Genomic DNA, 20,863 nt, shown 5'->3' with positions numbered 1-20,863 from the left:
TGAAGGAACTAAGAAAAGGAACTTGGAACACCGGCATCCTTGGACAGTATTTCAGAATCAGAATACTTTATTACAGCATGTTACAGAATTTTACCCATGTGTCTGTCTTACACTGGTAAGATTATCCAATGAGCATTCTGGGCACAGAAAGCAGCACATGAAATCTATGTTTTGGTGTTTTTATTACCAAAAGTATTTGCATATTTATATTTTCGTGTCATCCCATATACTAATGGAGTAAAAGGACTGAGACAGGGAATAAACAGCAACAGTAGCTACACATAATCCTGATGAAAAACAATAAAAAAGCACAAGCTGTTTCATTTTCCACTTAATAACAGATACTTTATAGTTTTGGTTCTGCCTTTACAACGGTCTTAATTCTTCATAGCATGGATTCAACAAGGTTCTGGAAACATTCCTCTCAGACTTTGGTCCATGTTCCCACGATAGCATCACAAAGCTGCAGCTGATTTGTTACCACTTTGAGATGATTGGAGCTTTGTGACACGGCGTCGCATCCTGCTGGAAGAATCCACTAGAAGATGGTAGACCGTGGTGGTAAAGGGACTCACACAGTCAACAACAATACGCAGGTAGACTGTGATGTTTAAAAGATCCCCAGTTGGTACTAAGTGTGCGAAAAAACATGATTACAGTACAGCAGCACTGTTAGCCATTGATACAAGGCATGATGGATTTATTCTTTCATGTTGTTTGTACCACATGCTGCCCCTGCCATCCAAATGTTCCAGCAAAAATCGCCACTCCGGGCAGTGTGTACAGTTGGCATCAGCTTCCTGTCCTATGCTGGCAGGTGACACCTAGTGTGCTCTCCTGCAGCTCTAGTGCAGCCGCTTCAATGTTTTACTATGTGTTATGTGTTCAGAGATGCTCTTCTGCATAACTTTGTTGTAACTTGTGGTTATCTGAGTTGCTGTTGCCTTCTTATCAGCTCAAAGCAATCTGGCCATTTTCCTGTAACCTTTGGCATCTTCCAGAGAAGTGCTGCTCACTGGATATTTTCTCTTTCTCTGACCGTTTTCTGAAAACCTTAGAGATGACCGTGCCGGGAAATTCCAGTAGATCAGCAGTTTCTGAAACACTCAGACCAGCCCATCTGGCACAAACAACCACGCCACGTTCAAACCCACTTAAATCACCTTTCTTCCTCATTCTGGTGGTGGCTTTGAACTTCGGCAGGTCGTCTCGACCACGTGGACATGCCATTGGAATTGGCTGACTTTTAATTTGTACCCAGGGATCCCCCACATAACAACCCAGCCACGGCCCTATCACGTGTTAATAAAAACGCTTTTCTGTGGGTGCTTTTTGCAAAAATAATATAAAATTAATCGACATACAATAACGCGGGCGCGATAAGTCACTCAAACGGGAGAGTGGGGGAAGTTCCGAGCAGGCCGTGAACTCCTCAGCAGTAGTTGACTGGTCGGGATGGAGCTGCGGCGCTGCTGCTGTTGTTTTCTCTCCGCCGCACGTTCATATTAACTGTCAACCGACGGGAGCAGCTCGGGACCCTCTGCGCGGAGAAGCACCGTGAATGGACTACCACAGAGAGAGCTGGGGCTCGCCTTTATCCCTCCGCCGAAGAGAAGACAAGAAAACATCAAATAAAACAGCTGCAGCATCTGTCAACCTTTGCCGTCTAGGAAAACGCGCGGGTGCAGTAAGAAAAACGGCGCGCGCTCACTGATTAGTATGTAGACAAGTCGCTAATTAACTGGTAATTACACAAGTAGTATTTAAACCCGCCTGTGCGCCTCGCGTGTCTGCCAGGAGTCTAAAATTAGACCGAGGCAGAGCCGCCGGAGGACGCGGTAGTATTTATTTAGTAGTTGTTGTTTTTTTGTTTTTTTTCGTTTTTCATTAACGCACCTTGGATTCCTGCCGTTACCACAAAGCAAGTGTGGAGCCGAGGACGAGGTCCAAACAATTCAAGTCAGGTAAGATCATATCTGCTCGCTCTAATGTGTGAACGTGCTCAGGATCCCGGCGCTGGAAAGTAAAAGTAGGCTATTAAAATAAAGTAGTAAACGGTCTGGGTTCGTTTTTGAATCACTGCGCGGTCCTTGTTTTCAGTCTGCTTGTTAAACAGTAGCTTATGATTTTGTTTTAATGTGCTACATGTTAAGTTGTGAATGGAAAATGTTAATTGAAACTGTTTTTGTGCGTCCTCCTGAATTGTGTGCGTGATTTTACCGACCTGAGTAAACTGTTGGATAAACCTGATTTAGATCTTGCTACCTGCGGGACTAATGAGAATCGGGGCGCTCAATAGCTCACTGGTGTGACATGACAGACACCCAGGTCCTACACATTACGCAGGCTGACATAACCAGCCACCCTCCTGGCACCCATCCAGCCTCACTTCATTATTTTTGTGGCGACTGCTCTTGGCTGCAAATCCTGAAGTGGCGGTTGCCTGTATTACTGCTGCCTTCTGAAAGGACAGGCTTTTAGGCGATTTAGCTCAATCCTGATCTTCTGTTGTCTCCTTGATGTCATTTCTGTGCTTTCTCGGGCTTAGAGTCACAAGCATCCACTGCTCCCAGGGTGGACTATTAACACCCTGTTAGCCCCAGATGGGATTAAAAAATTCCAGCCTGGCATGCGTAATGGAGTGAAGGCAATAAATAAACATCATCTCCCTCCGCCTTTCTGTATCTGCTGTTTTGGTGAAATAAAGGCTTCGAGTGCAGCCGGCTGGTAATAGGGTTGGATGCGCTTCACCTCCTCTCGCTGCCAACAACATCCGGAGTCACTTGCCAGGAATTCCACCTTTGCTATTTGTTTCCCTTGGAGGGGGGTAAAAAGTGCTATGTGGAATATAGTGAGGCACGCAACAGGGAGAAACATCCAGGTCAGACAGTACAGACGAGAGGGGTTGTAACAAGAGGAAGCGTCGGGGCTTCTGCAGCACGGTGGACGGCTTCTTGGCATCCAGCTCGGGCAAGTCCGATGCCAGATTCCTTCTCTTTGCCGCCTGCCAGAGCCCCTCCACCCCACCGTCTTTATCAAAAGCCTCACTGTGATTTCCCCCTTTCAGTTCTGTTGCTGAGCTATCAATCATATCTCGCTCTCAGCAGACTCTTCTGCTCATTAAGGATGTGAACCTGTAGGTAGCCTGCAGCCCCCCCAGCTATTCATCTCCCTCAGTGGGGCGCAGAGACTCACATCTGGAGCAGCATTGCAAAACATGGCTCTTAGCAGACATGTAGTGTACGCTTAAGGAGATTCAGCGCACTGGTGCCAAGCATAAAATTAACAAGTGTGCGGCTCATACACAAACCTGCACTGGTATGTAATTAGGCAGAAAAGCAGAAAAAGGATAGATGTAGTGGATTATAGAGACTCCACTGCAAAGGAAAGTCTGGAAAAATAACGCTGAAGGGATGTCAGTGGTGAAGATAGCTGGCTGGCTTCACATCATCCCCTTTGTCCCTCTCTTTCCCTGCTCTGTTTTGTGTAAAAGGTCTCAGCCAAGACAAGTTGAGCTGCTTTAGTGAGTGTTTTTGTGTGTGTGTCAGGACCGCAGGGTGTAGCCCCAGACTTTTTTTTTCCTCCCCCCCTCAGGCACAGCTTTCCCATCATGAATGCTCCTTTGTGCTCCAGAATGACACACAAGGACGGAGAGCAACTTCAGAGGAAAGGATAACGCAAGTTTGTTTCTGCACAATTAAGTGTAAAAATAGAGGAAGGTGTGACACGGCTCTCGTTTATAGCAAGGAGCTCACGGGCAGTATTTACAGCCCGAGATCCTCCGGCTCAAGAGGAATTTTCTCAAAGGTTTCTTTCAGTGCTTTAGTGTGGGTGTCTGGGGTGAATTTAGACCTGACAGAATTAATGCAACATGTACAAACACTGCTTCAAAATGCCTCACATTCCAGAAAGGAAAAGTAGTTAATCACTTATCATAACTGCTAACACATGTGCAGTCTTGGAGGATTTCACTCCCATTTTTTTATTAGCTTAAAAAAAATCACCTTTGGTTTCATGCACAGGTTCAGAAGGAAGAAGAAAAGTGGATTTGTTATACTGTCATCTGACAATGTGGTGGCTTTTTCTTCTTTTCTTTTTTGTACACAAACACACACGATGCCCTTGCTTGTCTTTAATGTGCGGCATGTCCACCTCTGGGAGCATCGGCAGTGACGTACTCACACACAACCCCGGCCCGTGAACCCTCACAGCCACAACAAGCCGTCCCCAGATAGTCCATAATGCAGCTTCCCTGTCACAACACATGTGTCACCGCTCAGCAAGAAGAGCGCCCGGTGAAAACCTCGAGGGCCCTGAACCCAGCTTAGTCACGCCACCGTGGCCAAGACGGCCCCTCTGATAGCTCCTGACAGGCTGCAAGCTGGCACAAGCACAATCAAAGATGCAACCCAAAAGGAGAAAAAAGCAAAGAAAGAAAATACTAGCGTAAGAGCAGAGGAGGCAGTTACTTGGGGAGCTGCAGTTTTTGACCTTGAAACAAACACCAGACAGAAATCATTTTTGCTTTCTGTAGCTGTTCGATAGAAAACGTAAATCTGGACCAAATAAAAGCATAACTCCACTGCCTTAGAGTCTGCACAGCTCCAGCTCAGATGGTGGGAATTTTGCCTCGTGCTGTATTTCAATTTTAATTGGGACATTCAGAGTAGCTGGACTTATTTGTGATTTTTTTTTTTGTATTGCCAGATGTGTTCCACTGGTGAAATTCTGGTCATATATCAGTGTTTATTTGGGAGGGGGTTTTTTCAGCTTGGTTTTGGCATTTATTAGCCCACAGGAATCCTCTTTGTAACCATAACTGACCATTTTAAAGTCGTCGTTGCATTACTAATGAACATAACACCAAAAAACAGGAAAAAGCATCCAGTATCTGCCCACGTCAGTCGACAAGGCCAGCGATACGAGCCCTGTTGACATGTGTCTCGGGGCTTTTTTTAAATCCCTGAAAAAAACCTGTTGATTGACTTTTTGTTGACACCTCTGCAGCATTTCTCTCTGATTTAGTCAGCATGGCTACTGCTTCTGTTTGACTGCGGTCCACTTCACTAGCAGGGGGCTAATTGCTTTCCATTTGAGTGTCTAAGTTTTGATTCATGGCTCACAGCGCCTTGTTGTTGCTATTCTGAAGGAGATCTTGATGTCATGAAAGCTATTATCTACTCTCTATCTGTTCCCTCTCGCTGCTTCACCCTCTGATGCCAGCACTCGCGCACACTATCCGCCCCCACTTCAACAGGCGCGTTGATGGGTCGTAGCTTCTCCATATTGAGAAGAAGTGGGCTGCGTGTTAGCTTACAGTTCTCAGTTAAAGTATGCTGATCACCCTCAGTTCATCCTCTCTCATAGAGTTTATTAGTCATCCTGCCACTCTCTGCCAGCTGGTATTAACCTGCAGTACTTATTTTTTATGCAAAGTGTGTCAGCATCTAAATCTCTGTTTATATTTTACGTATTTTTATTAAATAACATTCGTTTTTAAAGCATCGGGTATACTAATGATAGTGTTAAAAAGAAACAAAATGCTAATAATAATAGTAAAAAAACACATTGTGGGTATTTTATTATACTAAAGCAGGGATTTTATTCTGTTTCAATTGATTGATTAATAAGTTTAACTTTAAACTTTTCAGAATTTCCAAATAACCACAATTAGTCCAATATTTCCGACTGATTTTATGAACGGCCTCACAGATGGGATTATACTGGTTTTATTCATCCATTTTCTTCCTCTTATCCAGTTCAGGGTTGCTGAATTGGATAAGTGGGAGATGACAAACAGGATACACCCTGGATAGGTCACCAGTCTGGGATGAAGCTGGAAGCATGTTGGCTTTAAACTGGATAAAACAGCCACGCCAAAGGAGCTAATTAAAACAATCAGACGGTCACACATTATAGCTGCTAGCTCAGACTTCCACACTGTTATTTGTTCCTCAATGGTTAACAGTGACCATAAAATGTGAGGTGTTCACAGCACTATGTTCCCTTGTCCTGCATAATGACAAATTCATTGTATACAGTTTTCCACACTAGCTCAACAGAGCAATAAGATGAACTGGAGATGAACAAAGTCAAAAGCCGAAGCTTTTAGTTTAGCAGCCCATCTGCATTTGTGGTCATAAAATCTGGGTACCGACCCTGAGATTGAAATCAGTTTGTTCCAAAGGATGGATGACGTACGGAAAGGTCTCAGTGTAGAGCCGCTTCTTCATGCCAACGGGAGCCAGCCAGAGGTGATGTGGGCATTGGGTCAGGGTGCCTCATGGGTGACTCCCTTTGAAGGTTTTCCATGAACAGCCGACTGGAGACTTTATTATTTATCTGGCCTCGGAACGCTTCAGAATCACCTGGGAGGAAGTGAAAAGTTTTGCTGGGGAGAAGGATGCCTCCAATATCCTGCTAGCCTGCGTCCAAAATGACCTGGCGTTGGATAAGTGGAAAATGATCGCTGACTCAAATGCAACTCCAAGTTCTTATAGTGGTCAATTATTTAGTGAGTTGAATTTTGAGGCAGGCACACTACTAAATTAACATTTTTAACATTACAACGGCAAAACAAGTCAACCCCAAAGCGATGGAAAGCCAGGATTTGTTGCATTCTTTTGTGTGTTTCGTGTATTAATCTGAGGAGCTCGTTGCTTCACATATATTTGAGTTTATTCTCTAATTTTTTGTCTCGCTGTATCACTTTATGTACAGTTTGTTTCCGTTGCTCTTTGTCACATTTTCTGATTCACCAACTCTCAGCTTCGCACTTTGAAGGTGCTATTTTAACTCTGTGTTACACAAACAGGTGGGTGGAAATGCAGTTAATGAAGCGCAGAATCAGTGCAAGCAGCTGCACCCTTTTGGAATGACATTTATTGACTGTGTAAGCTCTCGTTAGTACACATTTCTGTATCCATATTATAGATGATGCTGTTTAAAGTTTTGAGTTGCCGAAAGGGTTTCTGGCTGCTTTTGTGCCACATTTAATTGTACTTTATTTGCATTTGCAGTCAGATGCACATTTCTAGAAGCTTTCAGTATTTGAAAGCCTCTCTAGTGAAAGCGAGACTGAGGATAGAAAAGACCACGTGTTGTATTGATGCATCTGGCCAGGTATCTCTAGACACAACAGGTACTCCACATGTGACAGGTTTCAGTGCCGCTGTCCCCGTCACATCACATCAGCATTCAGTGTCTGTGTGTGAGCAGAGGCAGCAGGCATCACACTATAAAGAAAAGCAAGGGAGCAGCGAAGGCAGTGCCGACACTCAACTTTTTCCTCTTCCTGCGAGATCCAAAGTGCCTGCCGTGAGATCACAGAGCTCTGAGGAAGCCTGCTGTTGAAACTCCCGTCAACGCAACCACAGGCAGCTCTTTCAGGGTTACACCCACTTATCTTCCCACTGTGGAGATGTGTCGCTTAGATTTGGTCCACCACACAAACTGCCAGCACACGCACGCACCTGCCTGTATCTGTGCAGGAGCAAGTACTGACACACACAAAGGCTGACAGTGACAGGAGCTGACGCTGTTGACAGTGAATTTTTTTAAAAGCCTTTTTTTTGCTTCATGCATATGCATAAGGTCAATATCAGCATGCTTCTCAGGGCTTTATACCCGGGGCTTCCAGACGGTGTCCCACAGCAAGCCTGGGTGTGCTGTTATTACTGCAGAGGTACAAAAAGCAATTAATACAGTTTAAATGTACGATATTAGTCCCAACCAACATGGTGCCATACCAGCTGTAAAGGCACCTGAAAATGAAATATGAGAGAGAGTTTGTCTACTTCAGAAGAGCTGACGGTCTGATGAAGTGTTTTTAAAAGCAAAAAGAAATGTCGGTGTCATGCTCCAAAGGGCCCTCATCTGACATTAAAGTCGACATAAAGTGACATAAAAGTTTTTTTAGGCAGATGTGTGTTGAAATTTTGGTTTGCCCTTTGCTGTGCTTTGGGGCCAGAGAGTTTGATACCCACTGCTTTATAATGCATTATATTAAATGCATTTCACTTCACCTTACTGTCATTCAGTGCCATCAAAGGAGCCCTTCAGTGTCCGAGCACCTCGGGAAATACAGAACTCATTCATTTTTGGACTTTATTATAGAAACTTTGATATATCCCAATTTGTATTTTAAACATGAATAATAACAATTTAGTGTTACAGATTTTTCATCTTTTGGACAACAATTAAAATTAAAAAGGAATTAATTTACTCATTAAAAGAGAAGAAACTGCAGTTACATTGATGTTTCCACATTTTACATTATTGCTCATATATCTCTGTGTCAAAGGTCATTTTTTTACCCAGAAGCACATAATCATGACCCCAGTGTTCAAACTTATAATATTACCTACTTATCTAGAGCTATATAACATCTGCAGCAGGTTATTTATTTATTTATTTATTTTTTATTAAGATTTGAGGACTGCAAACATAGTTGCTCCTTGTCAGAATTTGTTGAATTTGTGCTCTTGTTGCTTTGGCTGTGCATTTGTTGCAATGGAATATGGCAGAACAAAATCTTGCCGACACACTCGTGTCCTCTGCACAATTCCCTGTTGCACAATTTATCTGCTTGATTCTGCGTGGTTGTTAAGTCGTGACACATTGCATGCTTGTGTGCGATGCTCTCAGGCCGTCCGGGATCTATTTTGATGCGAAAACCACAGACATCTTTTCCCTGCTATCTGCTCCCCTAAGGCTTGAAGTAAAAACCTGGCCAAAGAAACAGGGAGTAAACACTTAGCACACACACACACACACACACACACTCTGTTAAACACATGCTGGATTGATTAGCATTTTTGAGGCCGCAGAGAAAAATACTTTGAGAGAGAGCACAGAGTTTATTAGAGACATGCTTCAAAGCTTCTCAGAATCAGTGGACAAATAAAATCCCCCATGTTTGGCTGGTGCTCATTTTTTTTCTCTTAAATACTCCTAAAAAACTGCAGCTGACAAAATGCAGACAACACGCTCTCATATATTAAAACACTGTGAGCCGAGGGTCCTGTTTTACCCACCTTAATGTCATAAATGGCTGTGACTACAGAGTACCACGTTCAGCATAAAAACCTGCTGTGTGTGTGCGTGTGTGTGGATGCTGTGCAGCAGTTGCAAACAAAATGTGAAAACAAAAGCTGCTGGCAGTGGTACAATGTTCACTTCTAAGGCATGTAGCTACAGAAAAATGAAGAAGAAGATGAACACCGAAGTCCAGTAAAATCCAGCTGTTAACACCGTCATAGTTGGAGGTGTATGTGTGACACCACTCACAAGATTGTAGCTGTGGTTTCCAGTCAGGGGGGTCACAGTACAATAGGAGGTGTCACTCCAACATTCACGTCAAGAAAAACCAACTTCAGCTGCAGTTTTCTGCCTTTTTTTGTCACATACACTCACCGGACACTTTTTTAGGTATACTTGCTCAGCTGCTTATTAACACAAATATCTAATCACATGGTAGCGACTCAGTGTACTTAGGCATGAAGACGTGGTGAAGACGACCTGCTGAAAATCACACCGAGCATTAGAATGAGATAGAAAGGTGATTAGACTTTAAACGTGGCATAGCTCTTGGTGGCAGATGGGCTGGTATTCCCATCTCTAGGGTTTACAGGGAACATTCGATGTTCAGGGATAAAACATCTCATAGATGTCAGAGGTTAAAGAAAATGGCCAGATCACTTTCAGCTAATAGGAAGGCAACAGCAACTCAGATAACGCAAATTACAACACAGAAGAGCATCTCTGAGTGCAGAGCACATCAGCAGAAGAGCACACCAGAAGCCAATCCTGTCAGCCAAGAACAGGAAGCTCAGCTTCCAATTCTCACAGGTTCATTAAACTGGAGTCATGGATTTTTCAAATATTTGAAAACCACGATGCTGTGAGTCATATGTTCCTGGCACACTTTGTGCTCCTTGGTGCCACTGAACTTTTTTTAAACATGACACCAGATCTCATCATCGGTGTTCAGCTGAAAAATCTGCACCCTGCTCAATCTTTTCCATTAAGAATCAAGAATTGCCAGTACCAAGAGTCCAACCTCGTGCTAGCAAGGTGTACCTAATAACGTGTATCAATAAATGGACACCTAAAATAACCAACATGAGCCATTTACATAGATAATGAGATGCAGATTATTAATGCATTACAGAAGCAGTTTGTAGGAACAGCAGGAACAATATGTATAGCGTACATATGAACACAAGAAGCGAGACATATCAGTAATTAGATAAATACAGTTTTTATGTAATATTAAATGCATTATATAGAAGCTTTATTTCTAGAACTGTGCAAGTTTTCCAATAAACCTGTCACGGTTCTGTTGTTTCAGGCTGTCGTGTCTCTTTGTCTGATCTCAGACCGACTCTGTGATGTTCCCATTGATGGGCTGCACTATGAAATGAATTTGACCTACTTAGCTTTACCTTGGGGGTTATCAAGGAATGTCAGGATTAATGAACTCTACGACACTAAAACCATAATTAAGATACACGCTAACTAATGTGGAGCTTGTGCCCTTTCATGTAAAAGCAGTGGGGTTTGCTTCGCCCCACTGCCGGTCACAGATGCATTTCTGCGTATTTCTCATGAGAAGGATCAAATGTAATCCATATCCAAAACAAATGTGAGGAATTTTAAAATCTAATACAGGATGAAGGCAGAAGGAAAGCTGAGGAAAAAACACCAGATAAGTTCTGTTAATGTGTGTCATGGATTCATCTATAATCCTCTCTATTGTTGGATTTTGTCCCTTTATTTAGGCCCAAAGAACAATAAAAAAAATTTAATTAAAACTTGTCAGGTAAAGTCAAAGAGTTTAGACTCTTTGTTATACATATTCTGAGCTGCAGGGCATCTTCTAGAAATGAATTGTGATGTTGTTTCCCAAAAGAACACATTGGTCAGTGAGCAGATCCGATCCCAGCTGCAACTTATATTTCATAGGATGGTTTACTTGGGAAGTTTAACCTGACATTATAAAGATTTGTAGTTTCGCTCTCAAAGCTCTTCTACTTGTGGCTGAAGATCACAATGTTAGCTGTACGTTTGCAGCCGTGGTGCAGAATAAATTTGACACCCTAATGGTGTTGCATGATAAATGACTATCTAAGCATGCGACGTGTCCAACACCTTTGCAGAGCTCTGTGATAACTGAATACCTCCATAGAAATGTGTGTGTCTGAGCACCGTGGTCAGCACTTGTGGTCCTTCCTTGGCTTCCCTTTCAAAATGTTTCAGGACACATCAAGCTGTGTGTGTCTGAGTGTGTGTTCGCCTGCCTGTCTCAACGCTGGAGGGAGTGAGTCAATCACAGCAGCAGAAATCATCCCTGCAGGCGATCTGTCTCCACTCATGACAAGGCTCCTAAGGCACTTATCTTTCGTTCCCTGACTCATACCATCTATCCCGCCCTCCCTCTGTCTCTTCCCCCCCTCAGTCTTCCTTCCTATTCTCTATCACTCTCTGTATCCCTCCCACGGTTTGTCTCGTGCCCTGGCACAGCAATTAACTTCTCATCATCAAAGAGTGTAATGAAAAAGAAGGCGAGATGGAGAGTCAGACAGAGTTAGGGAAGCTGTGAGAGAAGAAAGATAAGAGGGATAGAGCCAGAGGAGCTGTGACTGAACAGAGGTGAAGCACTCACACAATGCTAGCACACACTTGTGCGCACTCAGTTTTTTTTTCTTCTATTTTTTTGCCCCTGAAATGCACACATTCAGAAAAAGAACGGGAGGAAGAGCAGGATGATCTCCCACCCTAGGAGATTATTCTCTCCTCGTTCCTTGCTTTTATTCCTCAACCCTCCGTTTCTTCCTCCTTCTTCTTTTACAGACACACACACTTGTTCTCACTGCCTCCTCCTCCTCCCCCTCCTTTTCTTTGAAGAACAAGAAGTATTGCTGCACATGTAGGGAAGCTGCTCTGTCGGCATTCTCATTGTTTTTCTTCACCCCCTTGGTTCAGAGAGCTGTCAACTGTGACCGCTGTTGAAAGGATGTCAGCGAGAGACTGAGAGAGGGATTCAGGCGGAGAGGGTGGGGGGATGAAAGAGACGAGCGAAGGAGGGAGAGGGGATGTCGAGATGGAGGTCCCTACGGAGGGCAGAGGGAGTAATGGCATGCTTGTTTCTTTGTGCCCGAGCAAACGTTGCAACAGCAGCGGTAAGGGGAGGTGATGGAGAGAAAAATAGCTGAGGGCAAAAAAGCAGCTTGGGGTGGAGAGATGAGAGGGGCCAAAGCTGCTAATTAAGCATGGCACTAGCGCTCAATAACAGTGACATAATTGGCCCTAGTTGGTGGTCCTTAGGTGTGGAAACCCTCAGCAGTGAAATGTAGTTCACAGAAGTATGATTTGACTCATTTGACAGCATGTTAGAAAATGTGCATAATTCATAATGTAACATGGTGGATTATGACCAAAACCAGAATAGCTGAGTTGCAGGCTCCAGCGGGGAGTCAGAAGAAAACCCTCAAGCTCTTTCTGGCCTGTTCTCCGACTGATTCCTCCACATGTGCCGACATTAAAATCTGCTTGCTGAATTTCCCCAACCACAGTACCACAGTCTGTGTGCCCGTTACCTCAAATTTAAGGCAAGTGTTTAAAATCATCACTTTCTCCTCCATCTATAGTCAAAATTCACCAGCTGCTCCTCTAAGCCTATTTGTGTATGATGAAGATGGATAAAGCCACTGTGGTGTCACCCAAAATCCTGTTTTTAAAACCTCAAGCATCTTAGCTTTGGTCTGACTGGTGAAACCGAGGGAGACTGCATCCATACTTGAACTAACAGAACCATAATTTACAAAATGAATATTAAGTACGTTGCATTAAGTTGGCTTCAAACAAGAAGTTGAAATGATTAAGTAGGAAAGCACTCTCCAAGTTTGTCTCCTTTCTGAGCTAACATGCTATGTTAACCTCTTGTACTAAATTTCTTTGTTCATTTAGAGGCTGCAGGGAGTCCTTCATCTCATTTCTTCATTAGAGTCCTGCAGCTTCCCAGCCCTTTTTTTCTTTTCAAATCAAATTTGTTCCCAAATGTTCAGCAATTGCTGGACTGATGTTGGTTGTTGGACGTATCACCCAACCTTATCGTCCTGACCTTATCTGTCTAGGATATATCCTGCCTCTTTCCCAGTGTCCCAGTGTCATCTCCCTCCAACCTTAAGTGGATAAGCAATTAAAAAAATGGGTGGATGGATGTTTTCCTTACATACCTTTACACATGTCACTTTTTCATTGTCATTTGTTCCACACAAAATATTTTGTCTACTATAATCGTCTTTAGTTTTACATGTTTCTCCCATTTGTACACTTTAATGTACTTTATATACACTTTACCAATATCCAGTGTTCTCTTCTGCTTTTGCATAACATGACTATTGAAATCTTGAAAAACTGTGACCGTTCATACCAGGCAGATCCAGCAGACAGGAGCACAGACCGGGACAGAAGCTAAAGCCATGTGAACTGGTCAGCAGCAAAGTGGATTTTAGCTGCCTAAAAGAAATCAATATTGGTTAAAGTGTGTGCACTAACAGCATTTTAACCTCAAAAGAGACTGGTTGTGTCACTGTGTGACTTTTTTGATTAGTTTGAAAGCAAAGCTGCAAAAAGTGACGCAGCTTTGTTGAAGAAGTGATTTATGTAAAGCCAAAGTACGAAAACGTAAATGATATTGTCTAATTCTGCAGGTCTATATGTGATATGATGAGGAGAGACTATTGATCTTTGGTGTTACTCCTGTCTTCTCAATGTTGGTGGATTCCAAAGAGTGTGTACTCTAACCAACTTTTAGATGTTTTTGAGTTTACCCATCGCGAGGCAGTGGATGTTTAAATGACTCCTCTCTAGGTCACACCTTTGCAAAGAGGCTGAGTTTCATGCAGTGACAGTAATTCAGTGGAGTGCCAAACACTGTTTTTTGGTTTGTTTTGTTCTCTCTTGATGTTTGCATTTAAATTTTTCCATTGCAAGCTTAACCACTTGTTCTTTTTTTGCGTGTATCTGTATCAGCTTCATTTCCTAAATATTCACTTCACTTTCATTGACCCCGTTGGCTATTTCTTCCGATGCTGCAGCTTGTGCAATCGCGGCTACGTGTAAATCCTGCCGTCATGAGGTCGTAGCTCACAGGGGGTCTTGTTCATGAGTGAGGATAAAATGGAGCATAAAATTAACTACATTGCCAGATTGCTGCAACAACTGCAGTGGTGTAGAAAAAAATAGCACAAGACTGGCGATGTTGAGTTTTAAAGCATGTCTGCTGTATGCACCGCCGTTGTGTGTAATCCATTACTCCCCAGGGACGAGTAGATTGGATTGGTGAGAGCAGCTCTGTCTGAGCTGATGTTTCGTTGGCTTTAGGTGTGCCTGATTAGTCAGTTAAAGGCAAACGCTAGGAAAGCTGCACAGAGAAATAAAACTGTTCAGCCAAGCAAAACTGGGAGCTTATTGAAGCGGACATTTTAATCAGCTACCCAACAGGGGTGAGGCTGAGATGGTGTCGCCTCAGTTTGGTCTGTCAGGATGGATTGTGGGCGATGATATCTGTTCGTGCGGGCAGGTGGAGGAGGGGAAGCTTTGAGGAGGAAAGGTGGTGACAAGGAGGTCCGGCAGCTGATAACTCAAACAGCTGGCTCTGCATTCTGCATGAAGGGGGGAAAAAATCAACAGTGAACCAAATGACAGCCATTCACTGTGATCAAAAGAGCGATTCGGCGTCTCTCTGCAGATTCACAGGATCACAGACAGATTTTGGCTGTCGGGCCACTCGGCATCTTCACAGTAGGGCTCTGTTTTCAGATTGAAAAAGCTCAGTTGGCAGGTTACTGCTGCTCGCTGCCAAGTAATATCTTGGTGTCTTAGCGGCGTCACTTCAGTTTCAAACATAAGGTGGTACAGAGTGAAATATTTTGTTCTGTTCACACTTAATTCAGCATTAATAAGAATCAAATAAGCGCAGTGCCTGTTGGAAACATGTTGTCAAATCGTATGCCCTGTGCTCCGGTCCTGCTGGCACCGCGCACGTCATCTCCTTCGCTTCCTAGATTATCATGTTGTTGACACAATCTTCCCAGTGTGATTTGATGTGTGGGATCCATTTCACCGAACAAATTGGTGTCAAACATCTCGCCAAGTCTCCTACCAACTAATCAATAGGGAATTCATGGTGTGAGTGGGTGTCATCTCTCCATCTGTCCCTCGCTTTACAGAACTGCGCATATAACGGAGCTGCCAACCATCTGCCAATTTTTAGCGCTCGCCATTATTGCCGTTCAGATGTGTCATGCAGCTCGAACAGAAGCTGGTTACTCCTCCACGCAAAATCAATGTATTTGGCAGCATCAGATAAACAGCTTGTTAACATTTACTGCGTCATTAGGGGAACATATGCAGAGCGCTTGTGAGATTTATGGAAACCGGTTCATTATTAACCGCTAATAGTGGATAAACCAAACTCAGTTTATCATTCTGTTTCCAAATACTGCGTATGTTGATGTGATATCTTTATAAGTGGAGGCTGAGCTCGGTTGTTCTTTTATTCTGTTTATTCCAGACCTGATTAGGAGAGAGAGATGACCCTTGTTTTGTCCATGAATCCTTTCCTGGACCCAGAGGGAGACCCTCCGCTCTCCACTTACCAGCCCATATGGGAGTCGGAGCGCTGCACTAAGACCTGCCTGTCAAACCCCGCACCGCCATGCAGCTCCGAAGAACAATTCACTCCAGGTACACACAGACTGATGTTTGCACAGTTAAGTTGTTTATTCAGACTTGCACAATTGAAGTTGTTGAGTAAAACAAGCAGAGTTAAAACAGTTGTGTGGCCATACTCGACCTTGTAATCTGAGCCATTTGCCCAAGCCTCATCAAGGCGACTTGCTCTCCAGGAACCAGAATGTAAGCGTGCAGCGCTTCTTATGGGAGGTTGTAGCAGATGCTGTTGTGTTGAGCGGTCAGCTAATTAACATGGTAGCAGGCTGGCATGTGCTTCTTAGTTCCATTTTAATTTAGAGCCCACTCATAAGACAAAGACCCTGCAAAAGCTTCAAAAGATATGTTGGTATTTTAGTCTTGCATTAGACAGATGTTTCAGCTAAAGTATTAACTCTGACTCCGACCTTTCTCTGACCCTGGTCTCTGAGGTTTTGTCCCCTGACTTCACCCCAAGACTTGTGGAAAAAATTTAGTCGGGGTTGCCTCAAAGTTTCTGTGTCTCTCTTTGGCACTTCTGAAATCTTAACATGTATTTCAGTGTCTTAAACATGCCCGTAGTGTGCACATTAATTTCAGTTTAAAAATATTTCATTTATATTTACTATTTTTGGCTTCTGCATAAACGCCTGTAGGGACAGTTTACCCCAAAATCAAATTGATCTGTTTTTGCCTCTGGCCTGTGGTGCTTTTTATAAATCTAGATTATTCAGGTGTGAGTCACATAGTGTTGAAGATACAGAGATGTCGCTTTTCGCTCGCATACGAGGCAGATGACACTCAAGCTTGCAGTGCTTAAAGCGACCAAAAATACAGCAGCAGTGTCTCTTTGCAGAAATCACGAGACCTGATTATGCAAATAAATATATAAGAAATCAATTCCACAAACCTTGTTGTGAGTAGTTTTATGTATTTTAGCTGCAAGGTTTGTGGATTTGTTTAGTAACTATGTTGTAGGTTCTAAAAGAAGACACCGCTGCTGACTCTTTCAAATGTACTTTTGGCATGATACCACGTGTCAGCTGCGTCCAATATATTCAACATAAGGTGGATATCTCTACTGTCGATTTCTACAAAACTGGGCACCTCACATGAAATAATCCAGCTGGATAAACAGCACGACAGGCTGGACTGGGAACTGTTCCTTTAAAGAGCTGGAGTCTAAATATTCTATGTTCAGTCGGTGATTAATGTTAGCTAATGTCACGCAGTAATGGTGAAAACTTTTAGTTCATCAGTGCAAATGATTAATGGTGATATTCTCTCTCCCTCTCTGCGCAGAGTCATCCTGCAGACGAGTTCCTGATCATATTTCAATGTCGAGGATCGCATACTTCAAGAGGAAGTTTGTTGATGATGATGATGAGGCACCCTTTAGCTTCAGGACATACTGCCAGACTGTAAGTATTGATACAAACACACTGAGACAGAATAAGTGGAAAGACTGTTGAAAAGTGAAGCGTTTAGTTTATTCCGAAACACAAACTGTATAGTATCAATGCTATTTAATGCAAATATTTTAAAGTCCAGCTATTTCCGTCTCTGTATTTTGTTACTAATTGAGGCAGGTCACTGACAGGTAGATCTAATGGAAAACTGTCCTTCAGGTTGCACCGGTTCTGGAGGAGCGTGCCCACGTGCTGCGCCTCTCCCTGGAGAAGATGCGATTCATCGACGACCCCGAGGCATTCCTCCGCCGCTCCGTTCTTGTTAACAACCTCCTTCGGCGTCTGCGAGCAGAGATCCTGCTCCAGAGCACTGACTGGTGCTTTCCGCCCAACCCAGCGTTTGCCTCTGGCCCTTGCATCCTGCCTCCCAGCACTAACCCCGCTCACCAGGCACTCCACAGAGCAGTGCCCGCCCGCATCTGCTTAGCGCCCCAAGCCGGGCCGCCCTTACGCAAACGTTTCCGAATGGTCCGTGGAGGACAGGGTGATCTCCGCCCTGACTGTGCCCAGACATGCTGCTGCATCTACGCCGCCGCGGCCGCCGCAGGACACTACCTCCACCTCCCATTCTCCATGTACGATGCAGCGCTCTCCTGCTCGTCTGCACCGCACTCCTCCTCGTTTTTTCAGCTGGCCAGCCATAGTAAGTTAGGGCTGGCAGTGGCCGTGGATGATCGTGATGATGAGGATGACGATGTTGAGGAAGAGGAGGAAAATGAGGAGGAGGAAGAAGAGCGGGAGGAAGAGGAGGAGGATGAGGAAGACGATGATGAAAGAAGACAAGCGGGGCCTTCGGTCGATGTTGTTAGCAACAAATCAAGCCAGAAAAGTAGGACTAGGACCCTGCTGGGTGATGCACACGGGAGGACAGAGGACAGCTGCATGACAGATAGGGTGGAAGAAGAGGAGGGAGAGCAGGAGGAAGAAGAGGAGGAGGAGGAGGAGGAAGAAGGCGTGAGACAGTGCCAGTGGGACTGTACTGCAACAGAAAGAGGGCCACACAAGCTTAGCTTTTGGCATCGGAGGGCTCACAGACAATAATTCAATAGCATTCTAAGTCTGCTAAAAATGTAATGATGACGACAACTGTCATCGGTTGAAGATTTTTTTTGTCCTCATAACAGATTAAGGTGGAAGCTACCTACACTATAGAAATGCCAAGTCAGCTTTATTTTAGTGGGTCATTATACTTCAGGGTACACAGACACAGCTGTCATTAGCATTAGTGAGATGAAGAAAAACAGCCTCTTCTTGGCCTCTGTTGGCACTGCACACATTTCTCAAACAATTATAAAGACCAAGGTCACATATGGCGGGGTCTTAGGTCCCCAAAGTGAAGTGAAGCTTGCTATTGCACTGTCTGCAAGACCATTTTCAAGCCCCACAGCACAAAGGAAAAGGTCTCAAATGGGGCTTTTTTATTGGTGCGACGGTCTCGTTTCAGGACCCTAAACAAGCCTATGAAATAATGGGTTGTGGATCTGGGAGTGTGTGTTTGCTTCTGTGTGTGTGTTTGCAACATAATATGTAGCATTTAAAAAAAAAAAACTTGATTCTGAGCTGTTGTTTTTATTAATAAATCGGGGTGGTGGGGGGGGTCACACATGATTATGCGTGACTGCTGATTTTGACGCTGACTCAGGCTATGGCGCGCGACTGCTGCGGCGGCGGCACGATATTGTTTATTCTTCAGATTACTTTAAAACAACACAATCATGAACATTGTTAAATCACATTTTCAAAGTGCCTTAGTGTTTTTATAGATTCATGTATATGGCGTGTTTATGTAATTGTTCTTGTTTTTACGTAGCTATCTTGCATTCCAAGCGACTGCGTTTGACTAAAACAGGACACGGGCATGTAGTTAAATGCAGGGATGTTAAAAAAGTGTTCAACTAAATTTAGACACCTGAAAAGTGTTTTTGTTTTTTTTGTACTTTGGAATGCATGTTTTCTAGCACCTCCTCTTCTGACAAAGCACAAACGTTCTGCAAACTTTGAAGGAGGGATGTTTAAGCCTTTAAATGCTAAATGTTTAAGACCTCATTTATACTCGTCATATCCGACCGGAGAAGGTTTGTTGTTGGTTTACCAAAAATCACATGAATCTAAAAAACATAAAACTGGATCACACACTCTGAATTTAAAGATTTTGTTGACAGCATGATAATTAGATTCTGTAAATATATATAGAGCAATGTTGGTTTTGTTTGTTTTGGTTTTTTTAAAGATTGCTGGTTGGTGGATTTGTTTCCTTTGCACAGATCCAGTCCTCCCATTTATGGTGTTTATGGTCAGCTGTATGACACGCTAACTATTAACACCTTCTGATTTAATCTCTTGAAAATAAAACTATAAGTATTTTCCAAAATGATGAACTGTGACTATGACTGAAAGTATGCCCATCCTCTCGAGAGTCACGTCTGTGTATGTGCCCTCAAGTTTTCTTGCGTCTTTGTGCATCGGAAATCAAGCACAATGTACTCAAAGCACATTGATTGGGGAGAAATATGTCAGGCCAATGTGAAATACATACACTTTATTCAAAACTAAGGACAGGCACTGCACCAAACCAGCTCTCACACTTAGGAGACTAATCGTGGGGGTCTTGTTTGTTGCTGTGTCTCGTTTGGGAATTCTGAGGATCAGAAACTGAAGCCAAAGCTGTTAAAAAAATGGACATAAAATATCCAGTTGTTGTAATTTCCTTTTTCCCATGATAATGACCTTAAGGCCCAAAGGGTTTGGATAGATACACTTACATTGTTAGGTAGAGTCACCCACATTCAACCGTAAAAAAAGGAATTTAAAACACCGAAACCCATTCACTATCAGCGGTAATCTTAAAAATGGAAGACGGAGCAATGTTTGTGTGTGAATCGAGAACATGTAACTGCATTGTCTTATTAAAAATAACAAAAGAGCAAGCCTGCTCTGGTAATTTTGTGTGATGTTCTGTGACAAGTGTAAAGATCAGTAAAAGAAATGTTGAAAAAACATCGCCGCCTCTTTTATTCTTTTTACATCACACTGATCCTCGCAGCTTTTTTAAATACGACAATGCAGCGGGGGATGTGTGTGTGAGTTCCCGCTTATTGAATTGCTTCCCGTTCTGTCTGCTGTTCAGTGGAGTGCGGTGCCGCAGCACACCGCTCTTGCCAAATGTCTCTCAGGTGTCACTTTGCTGTTCAATTCATGTTAATCTTTTTGACATTACGCTCGGAGCAGTCACCTCCACACTTCTCCCTGCGCTCCCTAGCACACCTATTGTCCCTGCAATGCAACATTCACATAAAGCGTCTGCTTCCTTTAAACCCCACACTTGAGACAGGGACGTTTTCAAAATAACACATCCACATTTGTGATTTTAAAAAAGCCTCCAGTACTTGCATATTTCTATTTTCCATTTCTCTTGTTAAGCTTTAAGTTAAACATTCGTTAAATAGAGTAATGACGCTTCATGTGTGTAGCCTCTAATTACTGGATTATTGCTAATGCTGTGCAGATTTTTCTATGACATTGCTACTGGTTGCTTGAAAGCAGCTAAGCCATTGTGGCTTAGAGTTTCCATGTGAGTGTGTGTCAGTAGGATGTAACAGTGTGAAGCTGGGAGGTTAAATCGCAGGTCTGAACATCTTGACAGCTCTGTTGCGAGGTGAGGATGGGAGATCATCTTT

The 20,863-nt window shown here is 43.4% G+C and overlaps 1 protein-coding gene across 1 annotated transcript; it reads left to right on the top strand.

Annotated features, from left to right (window-relative positions):
• The first annotated feature begins 369 nt into the window (after nucleotides 1-369).
• sertad4 (SERTA domain containing 4) lies at nucleotides 370-20,157 on the top strand. The gene is made up of 4 exons (XM_063500158.1): nucleotides 370-1,964; nucleotides 15,581-15,753; nucleotides 17,020-17,138; nucleotides 17,346-20,157. Exons 2-4 carry the CDS (start codon nucleotides 15,600-15,602, stop codon nucleotides 18,225-18,227), a joined length of 1,155 nt encoding a protein of 384 aa, XP_063356228.1. The 5' UTR covers nucleotides 370-1,964; nucleotides 15,581-15,599; the 3' UTR covers nucleotides 18,228-20,157.
• Nucleotides 20,158-20,863: the final 706 nt, after the last annotated feature.

Source organism: Pelmatolapia mariae, linkage group LG16_19 (genome assembly GCF_036321145.2).
Source record: "Pelmatolapia mariae isolate MD_Pm_ZW linkage group LG16_19, Pm_UMD_F_2, whole genome shotgun sequence".
NCBI lineage: Eukaryota > Metazoa > Chordata > Actinopteri > Cichliformes > Cichlidae > Pelmatolapia > Pelmatolapia mariae.
The sequence above is the reverse complement of the archived record's forward strand: the minus strand, read 5'-3'. Positions and strand labels throughout refer to the sequence as shown.

Coding starts and splice junctions, on each gene's coding strand:
- sertad4 (XM_063500158.1), top strand. CDS start 15,600: ATGACCCTTGTTTTGTCCATGAATCCTTTCCTGGACCCAGAGGGAGAC. Junction 15,754..17,019: donor CGAAGAACAATTCACTCCAG/GTACACACAGAC, acceptor CTCTCTGCGCAG/AGTCATCCTGCAGACGAGTT. Junction 17,139..17,345: donor TCAGGACATACTGCCAGACT/GTAAGTATTGAT, acceptor ACTGTCCTTCAG/GTTGCACCGGTTCTGGAGGA.